General features: G+C 41.6%; 2 protein-coding genes across 2 annotated transcripts; both read left to right on the top strand.

Moving 5' to 3' along the window:
- Window positions 1–51: 51 nt before the first annotated feature.
- Window positions 52–8,283, top strand: rrm2b (ribonucleotide reductase M2 b). The gene is made up of 9 exons (XM_034095067.2): window positions 52–228; window positions 677–841; window positions 1,202–1,318; window positions 1,490–1,623; window positions 2,263–2,357; window positions 2,478–2,611; window positions 3,047–3,151; window positions 7,062–7,175; window positions 7,395–8,283. Exons 1-9 carry the CDS (start codon window positions 181–183, stop codon window positions 7,545–7,547), a joined length of 1,065 nt encoding a protein of 354 aa, XP_033950958.1. The 5' UTR covers window positions 52–180; the 3' UTR covers window positions 7,548–8,283.
- Window positions 8,284–8,467: 184 nt separating this feature from the next.
- Window positions 8,468–16,775, top strand: mtdha (metadherin a). Its single transcript, XM_034094332.1, has 12 exons — window positions 8,468–8,888; window positions 9,735–9,833; window positions 10,033–10,144; window positions 10,383–10,550; window positions 10,998–11,048; window positions 11,317–11,490; window positions 12,162–12,239; window positions 12,343–12,414; window positions 12,616–12,743; window positions 13,925–14,035; window positions 14,123–14,219; window positions 14,321–16,775. The coding sequence occupies exons 1-12, from the start codon at window positions 8,550–8,552 to the stop codon at window positions 14,374–14,376; spliced, it is 1,485 nt and encodes a 494-aa protein (XP_033950223.1). The 5' UTR covers window positions 8,468–8,549; the 3' UTR covers window positions 14,377–16,775.
- Window positions 16,776–18,699: the final 1,924 nt, after the last annotated feature.

Genomic DNA, 18,699 nt, shown 5'->3' with positions numbered 1-18,699 from the left:
TAATGTAGCATGTCTTCTGTATGAACACTAGAGGCGCTACACTCCCTCTGAGTCAGTTTAAAGGGTTAGTCAACAAAGCTACAGCTGCTGTGTTCACTGTCCACACAAGGTTATGAGACGGAGTAACAGATAAAAGCACCCCGAATGACATCGACAGTGAAAAAATAATCTTCTCAGGAAATGGACCTAATGAATATAAGTCGGCAGTCTGAACATCTCAAAAAACCGGTAAGCATTTTCAATACGTCACTTGGGAGTAGCGTGAGAGCTAGCAAGACACTACGTAACGTCAAAAATAAGCTACACTGCTGTCAGTTTACCGATAAATAGAGGCGTTTGCTACATAGACATTTGTTATTGTTAGTTGAATAAATATGATTTTAAATGTCATACACTTGACTTTTCTACTCATGTAAGCTAACATTAGCTAATGTTCATCAGTAATGTTTTAGATAACGTTTACAAAGTGTAATTATAACTTTAAAAATAGATGCGTAAAATAAAGCATTAAATATGTATACATAATTATTATTTAAGGTGGAGAGGTGTATTTAAACTGGTTGTAATAATGTGTTCTTTGGTTGGACAGGGATGAGTATAATATATATATTTTTTTTTAAACTATATCAATGGTGAGGTGACATGTGTTTCCTTGGTGTGCTCTGGCTCTTGGTAGAATGGCATCAAAGAGAAAGACCCAGACTGTCAAAATGGTACAGAGAAAGAGGAAGAACCTTTGCTCCGGGACAACCCCAGACGGTTTGTCATCTTCCCCATCCAGTACCCCGAGATCTGGAGGATGTACAAGCAGGCTCAGGCCTCCTTCTGGACGGTGGAGGAGGTGGGTTTCAGTTTTACTGTACCAAGAAAATACAATGGCCTGCTTAAGGGAAAGTTTTCTTTTAAATGTGGTTACATCACTTTGAATTACATGTAATTCAATGTGCTGTATAAATTAGAATGTGCAGTATCTTTTAATTTAATGTAAATGAAATACTACTGTATTATTGCATTACATTATAAAAGTTTCTGTTTTATTTTCCTGGTTTCCCACAAATAAGTACTTATGTATATGTTACAGCCCCACGCAAAAACAAAACTGAGACACTTCGTCATCCTCCAAGCCTGTTATCATGGGGAAAACCTGATTAAGACGCAGCAATATGACAGAAGATTGTACTGATGGTGTTGCTTCTTTCAGGTTGATCTATCCAAAGACTTGCCACACTGGGACCGTTTGAAACCTGGGGAGAAACACTTCATCTCCCATATCCTCGCCTTCTTTGCTGCAAGTGATGGTATCGTCAATGAGAACCTGGTGAGGGATTTTGGATGTTGCATACGTTTGTAGATTGTGTGCTTTTTTGGAACGTTTTCTGTGTAAACAACAGATGGCACTAATGGATTCAGAGCATGATTACACTTTACACAAAGATAATGTGCCAGGGTTTTAAAAAAAAAAAAAAAGCTTGTTGTTTTTGTCTAACAGGTGCAGAGGTTCTGCCAGGAGGTGCAGGTCCCTGAAGCACGCTCCTTCTACAGCTTCCAGATCCTTATAGAGACGGTTCATTCAGAGATGTACAGCATGCTCATCAACACATACGTCAGGGACCTGAAGGAGAGGTTAGTTTTGTTTATGGTCCCATCCTGTAAGATCCTGGAAGACAAACTTACATGAAGGTGACTGTTGAAAGGTTAATTTTAAGCAATTTAGAATAGTTTAGTTTTTTGCGATGTAGAAAATGAGCATCAAATCAAATTACACAGCTCGACCGATTGTGGCTCGATGAGAAAAAACTTAGATGTTAAAGATTGTCTCATTTTGAGAAAGTGCATAACCATATACAGACAACTTCTTATAAAGATTCAAATCCAACCGTTAGATTTGCACCTGTTTATCACCGCCTAGGTCTACTCCACTTTAGTTGCATTCCCAGCTGCATCAGATTTGATGTGCCTACAGTTTAGGAAGATAACAATCTCATAGCCTGTTGATCAACAGGCAATTCAAATAAAGTATTAGAACCATACATATTTTTGCTGCATTTCTTTCAGTCCGTACCTTTACAAGCTTTCCACTTTTTAGTTTTAAGCGAATACTTGCATTGGATTTATTTGTTGAGAATTGTGTGTAAAATACTGCATTTCCTGTTGACATGCAAAAAAATGATTGAGCTATATATATGTATGTACTGTATTTTGGTCTGCTGAGGCTATATGTTTGAAGAAAGTAAGTCAAATGGTATACTATGTGTGTTTCAGGGACAACTTATTTAACGCCGTTCAAACATTGCCTTGTGTGAGACGAAAAGCAGACTGGGCCCTCCAGTGGATAAATGACAGCAAATCGTCATTTGGTGAGGAAGATGCAACTTCTAACCATCATATTGTTAATGAAATTAAAAGGAGAAATTCTCGCCTAGAGGAGCTTCTTGTTATTTATAGCTAATAACAGGTTTGACACTTTCTGTCCTCAGCGGAGCGCCTTGTGGCTTTTGCGGCAGTCGAGGGCATCTTCTTCTCTGGCTCTTTTGCTGCAATCTATTGGCTCAAGAAGAGAGGACTAATGCCCGGCCTTACCTACTCCAACGAGCTGATTAGCAGGGATGAGGTGAGATGAATTTACAATCAAAAGACATGTTGTTTAATCAAGGGAAGCTGGAAGAAAAGAGGGATCTCGGGCTACAAATATAAAATCATAGCCAGTTTCAGGATCAAGTTTAGGTTTACCGAACATCTTGGGCACACTTGCGTAATGGTTAGGCTGTGTAGACAACCACAATGATGATGCATGGAGCAAAGAGGATATTGGCAATGAAAGGTGATGAAATAAAACGTATCTTGACCTTTCTCAAAATACAGATTGGTCTAGGTTTGACATTTGTTAGAAACATCTGGAATAATTTCCAAAAAAAATAATTTATAGCTCTTTAGCTGTGTTTTTTTTAAATATTTGAATATGGAAATGGTGCCTATATCTTCAATGGATGTTTTTCTCTCTTTCTATCTTTCTACTACTCTGACATGTATACTGATGTGTTTTTAGGGTCTGCACTGTAACTTTGCCTGCCTGCTGTACAGCTACCTGGTGAAGAAGCCATCAGAGGACAGGGTGAAGGACATCATCACCAAAGCTGTGAGCATTGAGCAGGTAATCAGCTGATGTTGGAGAGATACACTGAACCCAGACCACACATTATCATTTGTGTAAACATACAGTTAATTTCTGCTTGTTTGTTACTGATTGCTTTGTTTATATTGATTACCATTGCTTTACACAAGATACGATTAGATTTACATTATATGAAGTCTAGATCTAATTACATCGAGACTTTTCTTTAACATATTTTAATAATAATAATACATTTTATTTCTATAGCCTTTTTCTTGAACCCAAAGACGCTTTACATTTGGGAGGGAGGGTAGACAAACAAAGCCAAAAAGAAACAAAACAAAACAGAAAAGCAGTCAGGAGGAAGTTGGTTGAGAGAGGGGGGGGGCTTATGGATACAGAGTTGAAGAGGTTTTTGAGGCGGGACTGGAACAGGGTGAGGGACTCAGACTCACGGAGGTATTGGGGGAGGGAGTTCCAGAGCTTCGGGGCTGCCACAGAGAAGGCTCTATCCCCAAAGCGCCGGAGTTTGGCCTAGGGGGATGGAAAGCAAACCGGCTGAGGTGGATCTGAGGGACCGGGGTGGTTGGTAGAGGATGAGAATGTCAGTGAGGTAGGGGGGGGCCAGATGGTGGAGGGCTTTGAAAGTGAGGACCAGGAGTTTGTAGTGGATGCGGTGTGAAACGGGGAGCCAGTGGAGTTCTTTGAGGACCGGGGTGATGTGATGCCATGATTTGGTGTGGGTGAGGAGTCTGGCGGCTGCGTTCTGGACACGCTGGAGTCTATTGAGGGATGTAGTGCTGATGCCGTAGAGGAGTGAGTTGCAGTAGTCAAGGCGGGAGGAGATGAAGGCGTGAATGAGTCGCTCAGCTGCAGGGCGGGTGAGGGAGGGATGGAGTTTGGCAATATTGCGGAGGTGGAAAAATGAGGTTTTTACAACTTGACGGATGTGGGGTTCGAGGGAGAGGGTGGGGTCAAATATAACGCCAAGGTTGCGTGCTTGGGTGTAGGGGGAAACAGGGGTGCCATCAATGGTGACTGTCAGGTTGGGGGTTTTGCTGAGGGTGGATTTGGAGCCGATGAGGAGGAGTTCAGTTTTATTGCTGTTGAGTTTGAGGAAGTTGTGTTGCATCCAGGATTTTATTGCAGTCACACAGGATTCGATGTGGGTGAGGGGGGGGGTGTGGGGGGATTTGGTGCTGAGGTAAATCTGTGTGTCGTCAGCGTAATAGTGAAAGTCCAGGTTGTATTGGCGGAGAATCTGACCAAGGGGGAGGATGTAGATGATGAAGAGGAGGGGGCCGAGTACTGAACCTTGGGGAACACCTTGGGTGACTGAAGCTGTGGCAGAGGAGTCGTTGTTGAGGGAGATGAAGTGGGATCTGTCGGAGAGGTAGGACTGGAACCACCTGAGTGCAGTACCTTCGATACCGATGTCCTGGAGTCGGGTAAGCAGGATGGTGTGGCTCACGGTATCGAAGGCTGCACTCAGGTCGAGGAGGATGAGGATGTTGAGGGAACCGGTGTCAGCAGAGGTGAGGAGGTCATTGGGGACTTTGATGAGGGTCGTTTCTGTGCTGTGGTGGGGACGAAAACCAGACTGAAGGGGTTCAAAAAGCTGGTTGGTTTGGAGATGGCGGTGGAGTTGTTTGGAGATAATGCGTTCTATTGTTTTTGAGAGAAAGGGGAGGTTGGAGATGGGACGGTAATTACTGAGGGAGGAGGGATCCAGACCGGGTTTCTTGAGGATGGGAGTGACCGCAGCAGTTTTGAAGGCAGAGGGAACGGTTCCTTGGGACAGGGAGGAGTTGAAAAGGTTGACAAGGTAGGGGCAGAGGACGGGGAGACAGGACTTCAGTAGAGGGGTGGGTAGAGGGTCAAGGGAGCAGGTTGTGGGTTTGGAGGAGCTGATCAGTTTGAGTATTTCAGGGGGGGTAACCAGAGTGAACTGGGAGAGGCGGCCGTGGGGAGGAGGGCTCGGGAGGTCCAGGGAGATGGGGGGGAGAAATTGTGGCGGGAGATGTATGTGTGTCAGATGCAGCGGATAGGGAGAGATTAATAGCAGTGATTTTGTCAGAGAAAAACTGGAGGAATGAACTGCATAAAGTGGAGGAAGGGAGGGTGTCAGCACGGGGTTTGAGAAGATGGTCCTGGGGTTATGGGAGGGGTCGGTAAAGATGGTGGAGAGGTAAGCAGTTTTTGCGGCAGTGAGGGCATCTCTGTAGGTAGTGAGATGGAGTTTGTAGGCTTCATGGTGAACTGTGAGGGATGATTTATTGGTTAGGCGTACAAGCTGGCGGCCGGTTTGCTTCAGTTTACGGAGTGCAGGGGTGAACCAGGGTGAGGAGGTTTTAAAAGTGATTTTTTTTCCTTTTGAGGGGGGCCAGGCTGTTGAGGGAGGCGAGTAGGGTGGAATTAAGATGGTTGAGTTGTTCATCGGGTGAGCTGAGGTTCGAGTCCAGGGGGAGAGTAGAGGACAGCAGGTCGGAGAGGTGCTGGGGATCAACAGAGCATAAATTACGGAAGATGATGTTCCTGGATGGGGGGGGTGGCGGACGGGGGAGGTGATGGTGAACTGTATGAGTGTGTGGTCAGAGAGGGGAGAGGGGAAAGGGGCAGGGGTGGAGGTCGAGTACTGGGAGGTTGGTAGAGCAGACAAGGTCAAGGATGTGTCCTTTATCATGGGTGGGGAAGGTGACATATTGGGTAATTGAGAAATTGTCCAGAAGGGTGGAGAATTCATAAGTGAGTTTGCAGGTGGGGGAGTCCATGTGGATGTTGAGGTCGCCGAGGAGTAACAGACGTGGGGAGAGGGATGAAGCAATGGTAAGGATTTCAGTGAGATCAGAGAGGGAGGAGGGGTGTGGTTTGGGGGGGGGGGCGGTAAATGAGGATAACTGTCAGTGAGGGAGGGGCTTTGAAGGCGAGGAATTCGAAGAATGGTACTGAGGGGAGGGTGAGTTCTGTAGTCCGGATGTTGTGGTTGTAGATGACAGCCAGCCCACCACCACGGCGTGAGGGGCGGGGTTTAGTGATGTAATTAAAACCAGGGGGGGGATGTATGGTCGAGGGAGAAGAAGTCATTGGGTTGTTGCCAGGTTTCAGTGAGCAGAAAGAAGTCGATGGATTATTTCGTGGAGGATGTGGGCTTTATTGTTAAGTGACCGGATATTGAGGAGGGCAAAATTGGTCAAGTGGGGGGTTGGAGGGGTGGTGGCAGGCTGGAGAGGTATGAGGTTGGCCAGGTTAGCAGCGCGGGGGTGGGCACGAGAGGGGGGGCAGAGGAGGGGGGCTTGATGGTGGGGAGAAATGCCTTGTTATATGTGTTGGGAGGTGGAGGGAAGTGGGATCCGCTCCAGGTATTTCATGCAGCTGGGAGTGTAGGTGAGCGGGGGAGAGAGGAGCAGTTGGAGTTGTGTTCTGATGGTGTTTCAGGTGTGCGACAGTGCGTTTGTGTTCTGTGAAACGGAAAAGGATTTTACATTGTATTTGTTACTTTCGTTGCAGTGTCTTAAATGTAGGTTAACTTCCTGTTTGAAGTTGTTGCTATGGAAACAACATTACGGAGAAAAAGTATAATCCTCTAAATATAATAACGGACAAAGTAAAGAATGAAGTGTAGGCTATGTTTAAATGTTCGGAATTTGACCGTGTATGATGGCCCTCTGGAGTTGCCGACGGAAATACACCCGAACACATCTGGTACCGGCAACGGCAGCCAGCAACGGAGGCAGAAGTCTAAAATAAGTTAACATTTTTAATTAAAAACAATGTGCAGTAAAGATGTGCAATGCAGGGCAGTAGTCCAATTCGAAAGTTGTGCAAGAACGAATGTTAGCTGAGGGTGATAGAGGGTAACAGAGGTGGCGAACAGTCAACGCCAGCGTCCTCTCCGACGGGAAAGTATAAGCAATGTTTTTTACACAACACAAAATATTTTGTGCTGCAGGAGTTTCTGACGGAGGCCTTACCAGTTGACCTAATTGGAATCAACTGTTGTCTGATGAGGCAGTACATCGAGTTTGTTGCCGACCGGCTTCTTGTTGACCTCGGACTGGCCAAGGTAACTTTTTATATAAAATACATAAATGGTTATTACTCATTGAACCCCTTTATACTGTTGTGGCTGCTGTGTTAAAGCAGAGGAACCCTGGGTTGAGAATAATTGAAGTACAACCAAAGCAATATAATGCTTTACACATTATCTGACAAAATAAATCACGATGAGTTGCGGTGTGAAAAAGTGAATCATTTGACTAACCTTTTCTCTCCTTTATCTAAGGTATACCTATCTGAAAATCCGTTTGACTTCATGGAGTCCATTTCACTGGAGGGGAAAACCAACTTCTTTGAGAAACGAGTAGGGGAGTATCAGAGATTTGGAGTTATGTCGAGCATGACAGACAGTGAATTCACTCTGGATGCAGACTTCTGAAAAGGAAATAAGATTTTGTTACATTTGACTATTTATTTATTTTGTTAAAGCAGTTATTGACTAAAACTGGCCTAAAGTCTTGTTACAATACAATCATGGAACTACAAAGGACAAATTAATGATTGAAAGGTTAAAGCTGCACTCGTCCTGCAGACATTTACAACTCTTGGGGAATAGGGATTATTACACCTGGAGTTAATTATCAGTAAATATTGTTTGCAAAGTGACATAGGGTGAACTAATGGATCCTTCAAGGCCTGCTCATGGCTTTTCTTTTTTTACCTTGGCGTACCACAGTTTGGTTACTCAATTTTATTCATTGATATGCTGTAGTTTCATACAAACCTGATGCCTAAAGTTCTTCACATGCACGAACTGAACGAAAACCATAATAAAAAAAAGATAAACAAACACTGGGGATAAGAAATTATGACAACAATTTTTAAATCTAAGGCTATAATATCACTCCAAAATTAAAAGCCAGGGTTAAAGAAAGGTTTTCATTTATTTTCACAATACAGAAAGCTTGCTATTTATAGCCAAAAGCAGTCAACTCCACAGTTAAACATGAATGTGTGTGGTGATGAGTGATTATTCTGAACCTCATTGGAAATGTAAAGATGGTTAATATTTACAATATGTTTTATGGAGATGCAGTTCTGGCAACTGCCTTTTATGGTGGATTGTTAAAACATGTCATTTTTATTGTACAATAAAAAATGTTTTTTTGTAAAAACTGAAATGTCCTTTTTTGTTATCAAAATGTATTTGTGATGAATGTTCTGTTCAACACAGCTATCAAAGAGGCACATTTATTTCACAGATAATGTTGAGATTCAAATGCTCACAACAAATCAGTGTCGTATACTGCGTAGTGTAGTTTTATAGTGATTTATCCATCAATCAGATTACATTAGCCACTCCTCCGTTAGAATACGGATGTTGGTAATGATAGCTGCCTGACAGCAGTGAGCTAGCGCTAGTGTTTCGTGATTTGGAAAGATGGCTGTGGACTTGCGAGGTTTTGCTTTGGAAAAAGCCGAGCTGATTTCCAGCCGCTTGAAAGTGCTGATTTCTTGGGGACAAGACAATGTCCGAGCTCAGTTCGGGGTAGATTTGGGTCTGAAGCCTGAAGTGTACCCGACTTGGGTCATCCTATCTACGGCCGCGGTGGGTCTGTTCCTGGTACTCTCACTGTCCTGGGCCGCCGTCTGTCGCGGTCTGTTTGCTGGGAAAAAGCGGGGATCCCCGGTTCCCCAAGGCAACGGTGAGCCGAGCAAGGCCAATTTGGCCAAACCAGAAGAACCGAAGAAGAGGAACAAAAAGAAAACGATTGAAAAGGTGGGCAGGGTTTACGAGCTGCTGAATCACGGTTTATCAGAACAAGTGCGTCTATTCATTGATGTCTCTTAACACAATTAACCCTAAACAAAGTGTTCACTCAGTTAGCATAAGCTAGTTTATACATGTATAGTACCCATTATTTATCAGTAAAGTTGAAGGTGACGTTAGGTAGCCAGCGTTGCTTTCTCATACATCACTGACTAGCTAAAGCCAGCATTAGCCAGCCCACTTTGTTTACACAACAACAAAATATCTATGACCATCATGTGACCTACTTTCAAAAATACAGAAATAAACCAGTTTGCTAAATATGCAATGAATCATGGTATCTGGTTCTAGAATAGGATGCTAACTAGCTAGCTGATATAGCCAACTGACAAGCCACTGGAGCTAACTAACGGTTCATGCTAACTCGTTAAAATGTTATCGTAGGCCAACAACTATAATATAAAACACACTGTACTTAATAAGCACACTGCTTGCCTTCACACGTCTAATTAAAAATGGTACTTGTAACGTGAACATGGCATGGTTTACACAGCTGCTCTGAAAGCTGTGAACGTAGGTCTATTCGACTACAGCATTGTGGTCAGGTGTAACACGTCATGTTAAATGAAACACCATAAATGCATCCTGAGTACTAGTTTATTAAGAAGTCTCAGTGGATTCAAAAACGTTGATGGGCAATTTTTGTATTGTACATTTATGAAGTATACTCCAAAATAAAAAACAGTTAGTTTATTCTACAAATGATCTGAAATGAAAGATGGGTTAACAGACTTCAGATTAGTTTTGTGTTTGCTGAATCAACACGTTAATTTGTTGTCTGTCTTTCTACCCCAGAACACTCACTCCAATGGACAACCAGTGGCTGTAGCACAAGAGGAAGTTAAAGTGGTCGAGGTTGTCTCCAAGCAAGCTCCTCATATCAGAACCGAGAAGGTATATTTGAGAAGCTGTTGCCTAAATGAAGCGGAAACGATGATGATCGGCAGACAGTTTTATGAGACAGTTTTGTTGTTTAAATGACATTTACCTGGCATGGCCTTATTAAAAACAAAGCTACATAATTGCCATTTGTATTTTTCTTATAGTTCGCATACTTTATTTCAAACTAACTTTTTATTTTTTCCATAAACAGGTGTATGAGGTACAAGCCCCGGTGCAGGTGAAAAAGAACAAGAAGAAAACCAAGACAATTGTGCAACCTGTCAAGCATGTGTCTAAAACTGATGGGAAGGAAACTGATGATGGTAAGACTCATTTTATCTTTTCTTTATATGACTTGTTTGTTTTACCTCGTTCTCAGTATTCCCAACTTATTTGACCTCTGCAGTTTTTTGATTCACCTACATTTACCATTCAGTTTACCTGCTCCAAGGAATCAAACAAGTTTCATCCCCAGTCAACCATCTAACATACTTATTTATCATTGCATTGCAGATGGTAAGTCGCCTAACCGTTTTAATTTTGTTTATTTGTTTCCACCAGGTGCATGGGAGACCAAAGTTAGTAACCGAGAGAAGAAACAGCAGCGCAGGAAGGACCCGGTCTCTGGGGACTCTGGTAGCCCAGGAGGAGCGGAGGCTCCCAAGAGCAACGCTGAGGCACTTGTGGCCACAGCACCTACCAACACCAAGAAAAACAAAGGAAACCACGGTACATAGCAGTTTGACGAACGTTTATTTAACATGCAATAATAACCGTCTAAGCTGGGTGTAAATTCCAGGAGGGATTCCTCTGGTCCTTATATCACCGCCTCTGCTCAATTATTTTGTATCCCTGTTGAAGAAAGGATGTACCTATCCTTCATAGTGATTATGGGATAATTCAAATAGTGATTGGATCCCCTATGTGTCCACATGAGGAAAGCACAACGGCAAGAGAGTGAAAATATTGCGCTACTTTTTTTTGTAATTGACCAATACATAGTTTCACAGTTATAAATTCACAGTTATTCTATAAATGTTACTTTATAGGCTGCAGGGAATATTCTAGATAATGTAAGAGTCTATATGTGGAAGTTGTTTATATTCCTGAATTCAAAAAGATTTCCCTCATATCTAGAAATATTGTATATTACTGACACATATTTATCTCAAACAGACTCCCTGCATTCAAAAGCCACTGGAAAGGGGGATACAACTACTGGAGCTGGTAAAGACAAAGATAAACTATTATTCTTTAGTAACTGAGATGAAGTTACTGGAAAACGATGAAATAGATTCCTTTTTTAAATGTTGATTTTATTACATGAGATGGAGGATATACATGAAGATTATTTCCTGGGTTTGGTAACCAAACAAGCCTGTAAACAATGGTTTTAGAATCAGTAATCTCAGCTCTAAATTACAGAATCTGCTGTTAGACTGTAGATTGTCTCTGTTTGACAAAACTGACATTTTGACTCTGTCGATGTCCTCAGTGACGTCCAGCCGCAGAGAGGAGCCTTCAGTCAATGGAGGAGGTTGGACTGACATGTCTGTTAAGATCCCACGTCAGATGGGTGCTATGGACGGACCTAAGTGGAGTGCCACCACCACGGCAACACAGTACAGGGCCCCACCTAAGCCTCAGTCCTGGGGACAGGAGACACAAGGTACATCCTCAACCTGGGTAGACCTTTTCACTACAGAAATAAACATTGATCATGATTGTATGACAGCAGAAATTACAATGCTCCATTCATCATTGAAGACTGTGTGCAACTGTGCCCTCTGCTGGACAGATGGGGCATAGTCATGGCATTTATAAGGATTTGTACCATGGTTAAAACGTATTCTAGCATTTGTAGAGTTACCTTGTTAGCAGGAGGTGATATAATTTATTGAAAGTATAAAATTAAATCAACAAAGACACCAAACATTAAAATAGAAATTATAACTTTAAAAGGTGATATACACTAAGGGGGTTATTTCCTGGCCAAGACCTTTGTCTATTTTGTGAATGTCAAGGGGTTTACTTTAAACACAGCAAAACACAATACAGCTGTCATATGGGAACTGACATGTATTACAATGAAATAGCAAATAACAATATGATAAAATCTGCCGACAGTGATACATCAGTTTGTAAGGCTGTGGAAGGTGTTTTTAGGGTTCAGGTTTGCTGAATGACAGCATTATGGTTCTCTCCATCTACCCTGACAGTAGGAAAAACATTTTTTTTTTTAAGGAGTTATTGGATGTTGCCAAACCTGATATTAACTGTTTGTTTGCCAGAACATTCCAACCATATAATTATAATGTCTCTGTGTGTTCTCGCCTGCAGCATGGAGTAGCATTGATGGCCGTATAAAGACTGACCCAAACCCTGTGAACTTCTCCATGCTGGGGCTAAACACCACAGGTTGGTATTGTTATTCTGTTAGTCTTTTAGCAATAACTAATTTGTTAGGCTTTTCTTTTTACCTCCATCTCTCTCTTAATCACCTTCTTACTTTTTTTGTTAGACTCAATATCAAACTCAATGGAGCTGCAGTGGGCGAGGTGCCCTAGTGTTGATGATGAATGGTCTGGATTCAGTGAGTATTTCAGCAACCGTTTCATACAGTACATACTTCTAATATAGCAGATAATAACAAGTATAAGCTGCAAAATAATTGAGATGATTTGTAATCCAAACTTTTAAAATGTAATAAATGGGGAAAGTATCCATTACTCAAAACTAACATACTTGTGAAATTGTATTGTTTTATCCAACCGACATCCTGTGTTTTCTTTAGATGGGATAGCAGCTGCAGACCCCAGCTCTGACTGGAGTGCCCCGGCAGAGCACTGGGGAAACTATGAACAGCCCCCTGTGATGGAGACCCCAGAGTCTCCACTGAAGGAGCAGCCGGCACCCAACAAGGTTTCACTGCCAAATCACACACATGGAAAATCACATCTGTTAGAGATTTAATGTATCCCTTTATTTTAAAGGTCCCATGACATGGCCATTTCTACTGATCATAATTCCATTGTTGAGGTCTACTAGAATAGATTTACATTGGTCAATGTTCCAAAATCACATTGGTTTCTCATACAGCATCTCTGTATAGTATGTGTATTCACTCTCTGTCCTACACGCCTTGTTGGAGCTCCTGCCCCCCCTCCCTATGAGCCCACTGTGCTCTGATTGGTCGGCTCGCCCACTCTGTTCTGATGAGTCCACCACCGTTACAGCGGAACATCAGTGATTATGTGTTACAATGGCGTTTGTTAGCAACCAGAAAATGACACGAGTAATGACAAACTGATGAGAATGCTGCGTGGGGTCTGGGTGCCGTGTTGGCAGGACGTTGCGGGGCTCGCTGCTCCGCCCTTTGAGGCTCGAGGAGCGGACAGTGTGAGCTGGATTACTGGTGTGTGTGTGTGTGTGTGTGTGTGTGTGTGTGTGTGTGTGTGTGTGTGTGTGTGTGTGTGTGTGTGTGTGTGTGTGTGTGTGTGTGTGTGTGTGTGTGTGTGTGTGTGTGTGTGTGTGTGTGTGTGTGTGTGTGTGTGTGTGTGTGTGTGTGTGTGTGTGTGTGTGTGTGTGTGTGTGTGTGTGTGTGTGCGTAGCACCGTGGCTGAGAAAAGATAAGGGTGTGTGTGTGTGTGTGTGTGTGTGTGTGTGTGTGTGTGCACAGCACCGCGGCTGAGAAAAGATAAGGCTGTGTGTGTGTGGGTGGGGGGGTGTGTGTGTGTGTGTGTGGGGGGGTGGCGCGCTCCGCAGCATTACGTCACTATGACCAGGAATGGAAAAAGAAAAATCTCCTTCGAGGCGTTCTGGAGCAGCACAGACAGGTCTTTTCTGTATTAGAGTTGTACTCGCTACAGAGTGTACTTTGAGGGTTTGTGACTTTGCAGACCGTTTACATGCAGAAAAAGCTACATAACACACAAGGGGACGGGTAATAACCGGAAAAGCATGACATGGGACCTTTAATACAATTTTAAGGAGGCTTTTTAATATTCTTGATTTATAATTTTTTTAATTGCTTTTCCGCTCAAGACACAACTGTTAACATGACATGTGTTCCTAATTGTATAAATGTCTATTTGTTTTGGAAGGTATCCGAGGATGAGAAGGACGCTGATGATGTCGCCGGTGGAGCCGCCAAATCCAAGAAGAACAAGAAAAAGAAGAAGAAATCAGATGAGGAGGCTGCATCTGGGGCTCAGGCAAGTTAAAAAAAAACAGAAAGCGGTCAGATTAATATCTTAGTAGTTTCCTGTTTTTGTAATTGTATTGCATTTCTTTGGTTGTAGATGGTGAGTACAGTTCCTTTGGTCAATACACCCAATCCCCAAGAGCCTCCTGTGCTGACGTCAAAGAAGCAGAACCCGAGCATATCCTCCTCTCAGAGTAAGTGTCCATAGCTTCATATTCACTCACATGGATGAAATAAAGCAATACTAAGATGGTACTTAAAAACGTGCTAATGTTAATTTTGTATCTACTTGCAGAGAAGGCTGAGCAGACTGCGGAACCTCCAAAGGGCTCCCAGAAGAAAAAAGTTTGACAGGAAAAATGAGGTCACATCACAGGTCCATCTAAAACATATGCAAATGATTGTAAAATGTGTCACATGCAATAATTACAAGGTACAGAGTTTCTTTCTGAGCTACATTAACAGTTTAACTACCAATACAAAGAGAGAACAAGCAGTGAACATCCCCTGCTTGGCTAAATACAGTGATGAACCGTGGTCCTGTGGACTTAAATCTTAACTAATTTGCACTATTTGCTACACTGCGACCAGAGTGGAGTTTCAGGCAAGGTGGAAAGTGGAGGTACATGCTTATGTAATTATTTGTATGGCATCAATAGTGTTATTCCCTCCAAGAGTGTATGTTTTAACCCAAAAAAAGAAACAAAATACGGGTTTTATTTTAATTTGTTATGTGAACATTTAAGTTACAAGATAAGCATACATTTTGCTCCCCAGAATATTGCACTTTGTTTTGTTTGACAGTGTCTGTCCTTGTATCAATTACTGAAATGTGTGTGAGGATAGGTTCAGATGTTTTCATTTTAGTACAACACTTCCATACCTGTACGGATATTGATAGAAAGTTGAGGGTTGCTGTAATCGGACCCCCTTTGTGTGCTGGCCATGATGCGATGCCCTTAAAAATCTGCAAAGTTAGAAACACAAATCCACACTTATTGTTCTGGGCAAAATATCAATCTAGATTATCTGAAGCTAGCATGAGGCTTAAGCTTTTTTTTTTTTTTTTCGAAGTCATGGCTTTATTAGTACAACATTCAGCCTTTGTGTTTGCCACGTTTCTGAGGTGTGAGTTATACTTCCTGACAGTCAGAGCTACAAAATCCTGACAATAAAACTACATACGACTGCCCTGACAAACAAAGGCATTCTCCGACTGCTAAAGCCTCATATTAGTTTTGACACAACTTTAGCCAGCATTTTTTAACAGCAAAAAAGCATTTTGTACATTGTTAGTCAATCTATGAAGGTATCACGACATAGACGGTATGGAAAGAAGATATCATTATAGTGACCTATTACTCTTTCAACGTACATATGAGTGTTGTGTTAAGATAGGTCTGTCTATCCTTTAAGTAACATCTCCTAAAACTGTCATTTGAGTACCAACACTTGTTTCCTGTAGGCTGTGTAGTTTATAAAAGCTGCTTTTAAGAAGAAGGGCAGCTGTTATCAGGTTGTTTCACAGCAGAAAATAATAAATGTTGGCCTTAGAAACCTCTTCACTGTCCTTAAAAGCGGTGGTAGTATGTCCCGTCTCCACAATATGGTTCGATACACCGAGGCCTGAAACTGTGATGACGAGTTTGAGCACAGACGTCTGAACAAATATTAACTCATCAGATTTTGATCAACTCAGATTATTTCTTCTATAGAGAGCACAGTAACTGATATGAACCACCAGGGGGCAATGTATTGTGAAGAAGAGCAGTTGTGGGAATATCCCATAAAGCAGTCAAAATATTGAGTACCCTCCGTCCACATTTATCATTTTGATTGTGTCTGTCTTTATCCGACTAGACTGTGCGTTCATTTTTTAGAGACTGAATGGTCCTTTCTGCTTTTTTAAAAACGTTTTCTTCCAGTTTTTGTGCTAGAAAAAGCCACGCCATATGTACAGATTGTAAGGGCTTTTTCCAGTCCTGTGATTGCACTATGCTAAAGGCTATATTCAGTTCCTTTTTATGTCAAGACATTGTTTTTTACTTATTTTTTGCAAAATGTGAAATTCCTTTTGATTAACCTAACTCCCCTGGATTTCCGATGGGGATTTTTTTTACATAAATTAAGAATGAAGACGTACGTAAAGATATGATATGGAGCAGCTTTAATTCAACATCGAAGTTGTTTTTAAACAAGACAAACACAATTACACATATTCAAGGAATTCAATTCCATTGCCTTAACCTGTAGTTGTATAGAACGTGCATGGTTTTTATAGTTTTCAACCAATTGCAAGCTTTGATGTCTGAAATTAATTTCATCTTGCATGACTTTGATAAAAGTACTTGTGTACACAAAAAGAAATGAATGATCTCTTGCTTTAACTGTTCGTACCACTCAGTGTATATAATCTAAGAGCTTTTTTTTAATGAGACAAGTGGCAGCTTTTTTCTTTGGGAATCCAACAACAGACACTAACATGAGTCTGTTGTTGGAGGTCGGAGAGGCTTTGTGCATCGAGGTGTTGATCAGCATATATTAGTGAAGCTGATAGAACAAAATGATACTTCGCTGTGGCTTCAGGCGCCCTTTTGTGTTTCATTTCTACTGATGATTAAATGGATTTAATCAATGTATTTATATAATAGTCTCTAGCACATTGTTATGTGAATGATTTGGTTTATTAAGGAGATACAAAATGATATTTCTATGTTTGTTTGGTACAAATAAATGAGAATTGCTTGATATCACATTGTCATAGAGATGCATCTTTTGTCTTGTAATGCTGACACAACCTATAAAATGTGTTAAACCAGTGAGGGAATGTACACACAACAACACGTAATTATCATTTTCACCTTTCCTTAACAGGATATTGAAACCTCAATGTTTGAAATCAGAGAGATCTGGGGATTTAATCACACATATTCCTCACACAACAGGAAAATCTGCCAGATATTATTTAAAACAATTGAAAAATACAGAGCTTTGCTGCTTCTTGTGTAGTGTGTACCCGACATAAACCCGACTTACCAACACTATAGTTTGTGTCTCTTTTCTTGAGGCTTAAAGCTTTAGAGTAACACAACAAAATGATATATTAAAAAGAGGGCTTGAGGATAAAATGTTTATATTTATAGATGACTTTGACTTTTACATCCAGAGCTCCTCAGGCTAATTATATTGTTGTATATGTTGTCCTGCACTGATGATTCTGCCACCTTTTAATCATGTTTTAATGCCAAGATAAACTTAAAGAAGGACTAGGGGGTATTTTAATGCAGCAGAAAACCACACGCAAGCCATTCTTATACAAACGTTATTTTCTTCCACTGGTCTCTAGTTTTTATGTATTCTGTCAAACTAATCCCAAATCTATGATTAATCAAATATGAGGACTCGCTATGTTTATGCTTATTTAGGATCCCCATTAGCTTTTGCTCTTGACAAAAGCTACTCTTCCTGGGGTCCGACACTTAAAACATCATTAACAACATCATCAACAATGTCATCCACTTTCAACATCAAACTCAGCCAAGGATGAGTGCACAAGACAGCCACCAGTGTTATGGTGAACATCTGTGTCAGCAGCCAGCCCCTGGTAGCAGTGCCCCTCCTGTGAGGCCAAACCGCTGCCCAAGTCAATGTAGTGAGGCAGTCGCATGGCACGCTCAAATCCTGACCTCCTTCATCTCATCAGCCTCTCCATCTCCTAAATCTCAGCTCTTTTAGGTTTTTAATCTCCCAAAAACTCTGACGTCCATTCACCTTCACTTTAGCGGGATATCAGGTTTTTTTCTCATTATTCTTCCCTGCCAGAGGATTATTGTACCCTCTTTCTTGTTTGTTCATATGACAGTCAGATATATTAATAGTAAAGGTCACTCTCTAATGGATGGTACTGCAGTTGCTCAAAGCCCTGCTAAAAAAATCACTCGCTAATGCCGTTTAAAAAAAAGATTCATCAAAGGTCCCTCTGAAACCCATAGGCTTCACATATTGCAATGCTGAACCAAGTTAGTATATTGTTGTGAAATTATACAGCCGAACTAACAAACCAGTTCACCCAAACACTGGCTTTGGGATTGTTTTGCAGCAGGTCTGAGAAAAAAAAGATTAAAAGGCTTTGTCGTTATGTCAGAGCTCTCTCTCTACTCCAGTTTAATATTTCATAAAAACTCTCTTTAATGGAAACGGGTTGAAGCTGAAGAAAATGGACCATCAGCTTGAGATGTCCTCTTCAGATTGTGTTCCAGCATTTAAAGAGTGACCAGTCTGGTCAGTATTAAGTCATGGCAGGAGAGGAAAATCCCCTAATGTGACGATGATGCGGTCCACCCACCAGAGCTTAGTGTGTGGTCACCGGCCCATCTGTTAGGCCTGATCCTGGATGTTTGCTCCGACAGAGAGAGAAACTGACATGAAATTAGAGATGTGCCTCTTGTTCAAACACGGCATTAATACACAGCAATCTTTAGTCATTTACATTGAGACAGATATTCAAAAAGAATGGTGACATCTCAGTAGGTTTCATTGTATTACCTCATGTCAAGAATATATCGATTTATAAAAACAGGACACTGATTGGTCATCCGGCCTAATTTTAAGAGTATGTCCTTTGCTTTATGAAAAGTGTAACAGTTGCATGAGGGCACAGAAATATTGACCCGT

This window comes from Pseudochaenichthys georgianus, chromosome 11 (assembly GCF_902827115.2).
Source record: "Pseudochaenichthys georgianus chromosome 11, fPseGeo1.2, whole genome shotgun sequence".
NCBI lineage: Eukaryota > Metazoa > Chordata > Actinopteri > Perciformes > Channichthyidae > Pseudochaenichthys > Pseudochaenichthys georgianus.
The sequence above is the reverse complement of the archived record's forward strand: the minus strand, read 5'-3'. Positions and strand labels throughout refer to the sequence as shown.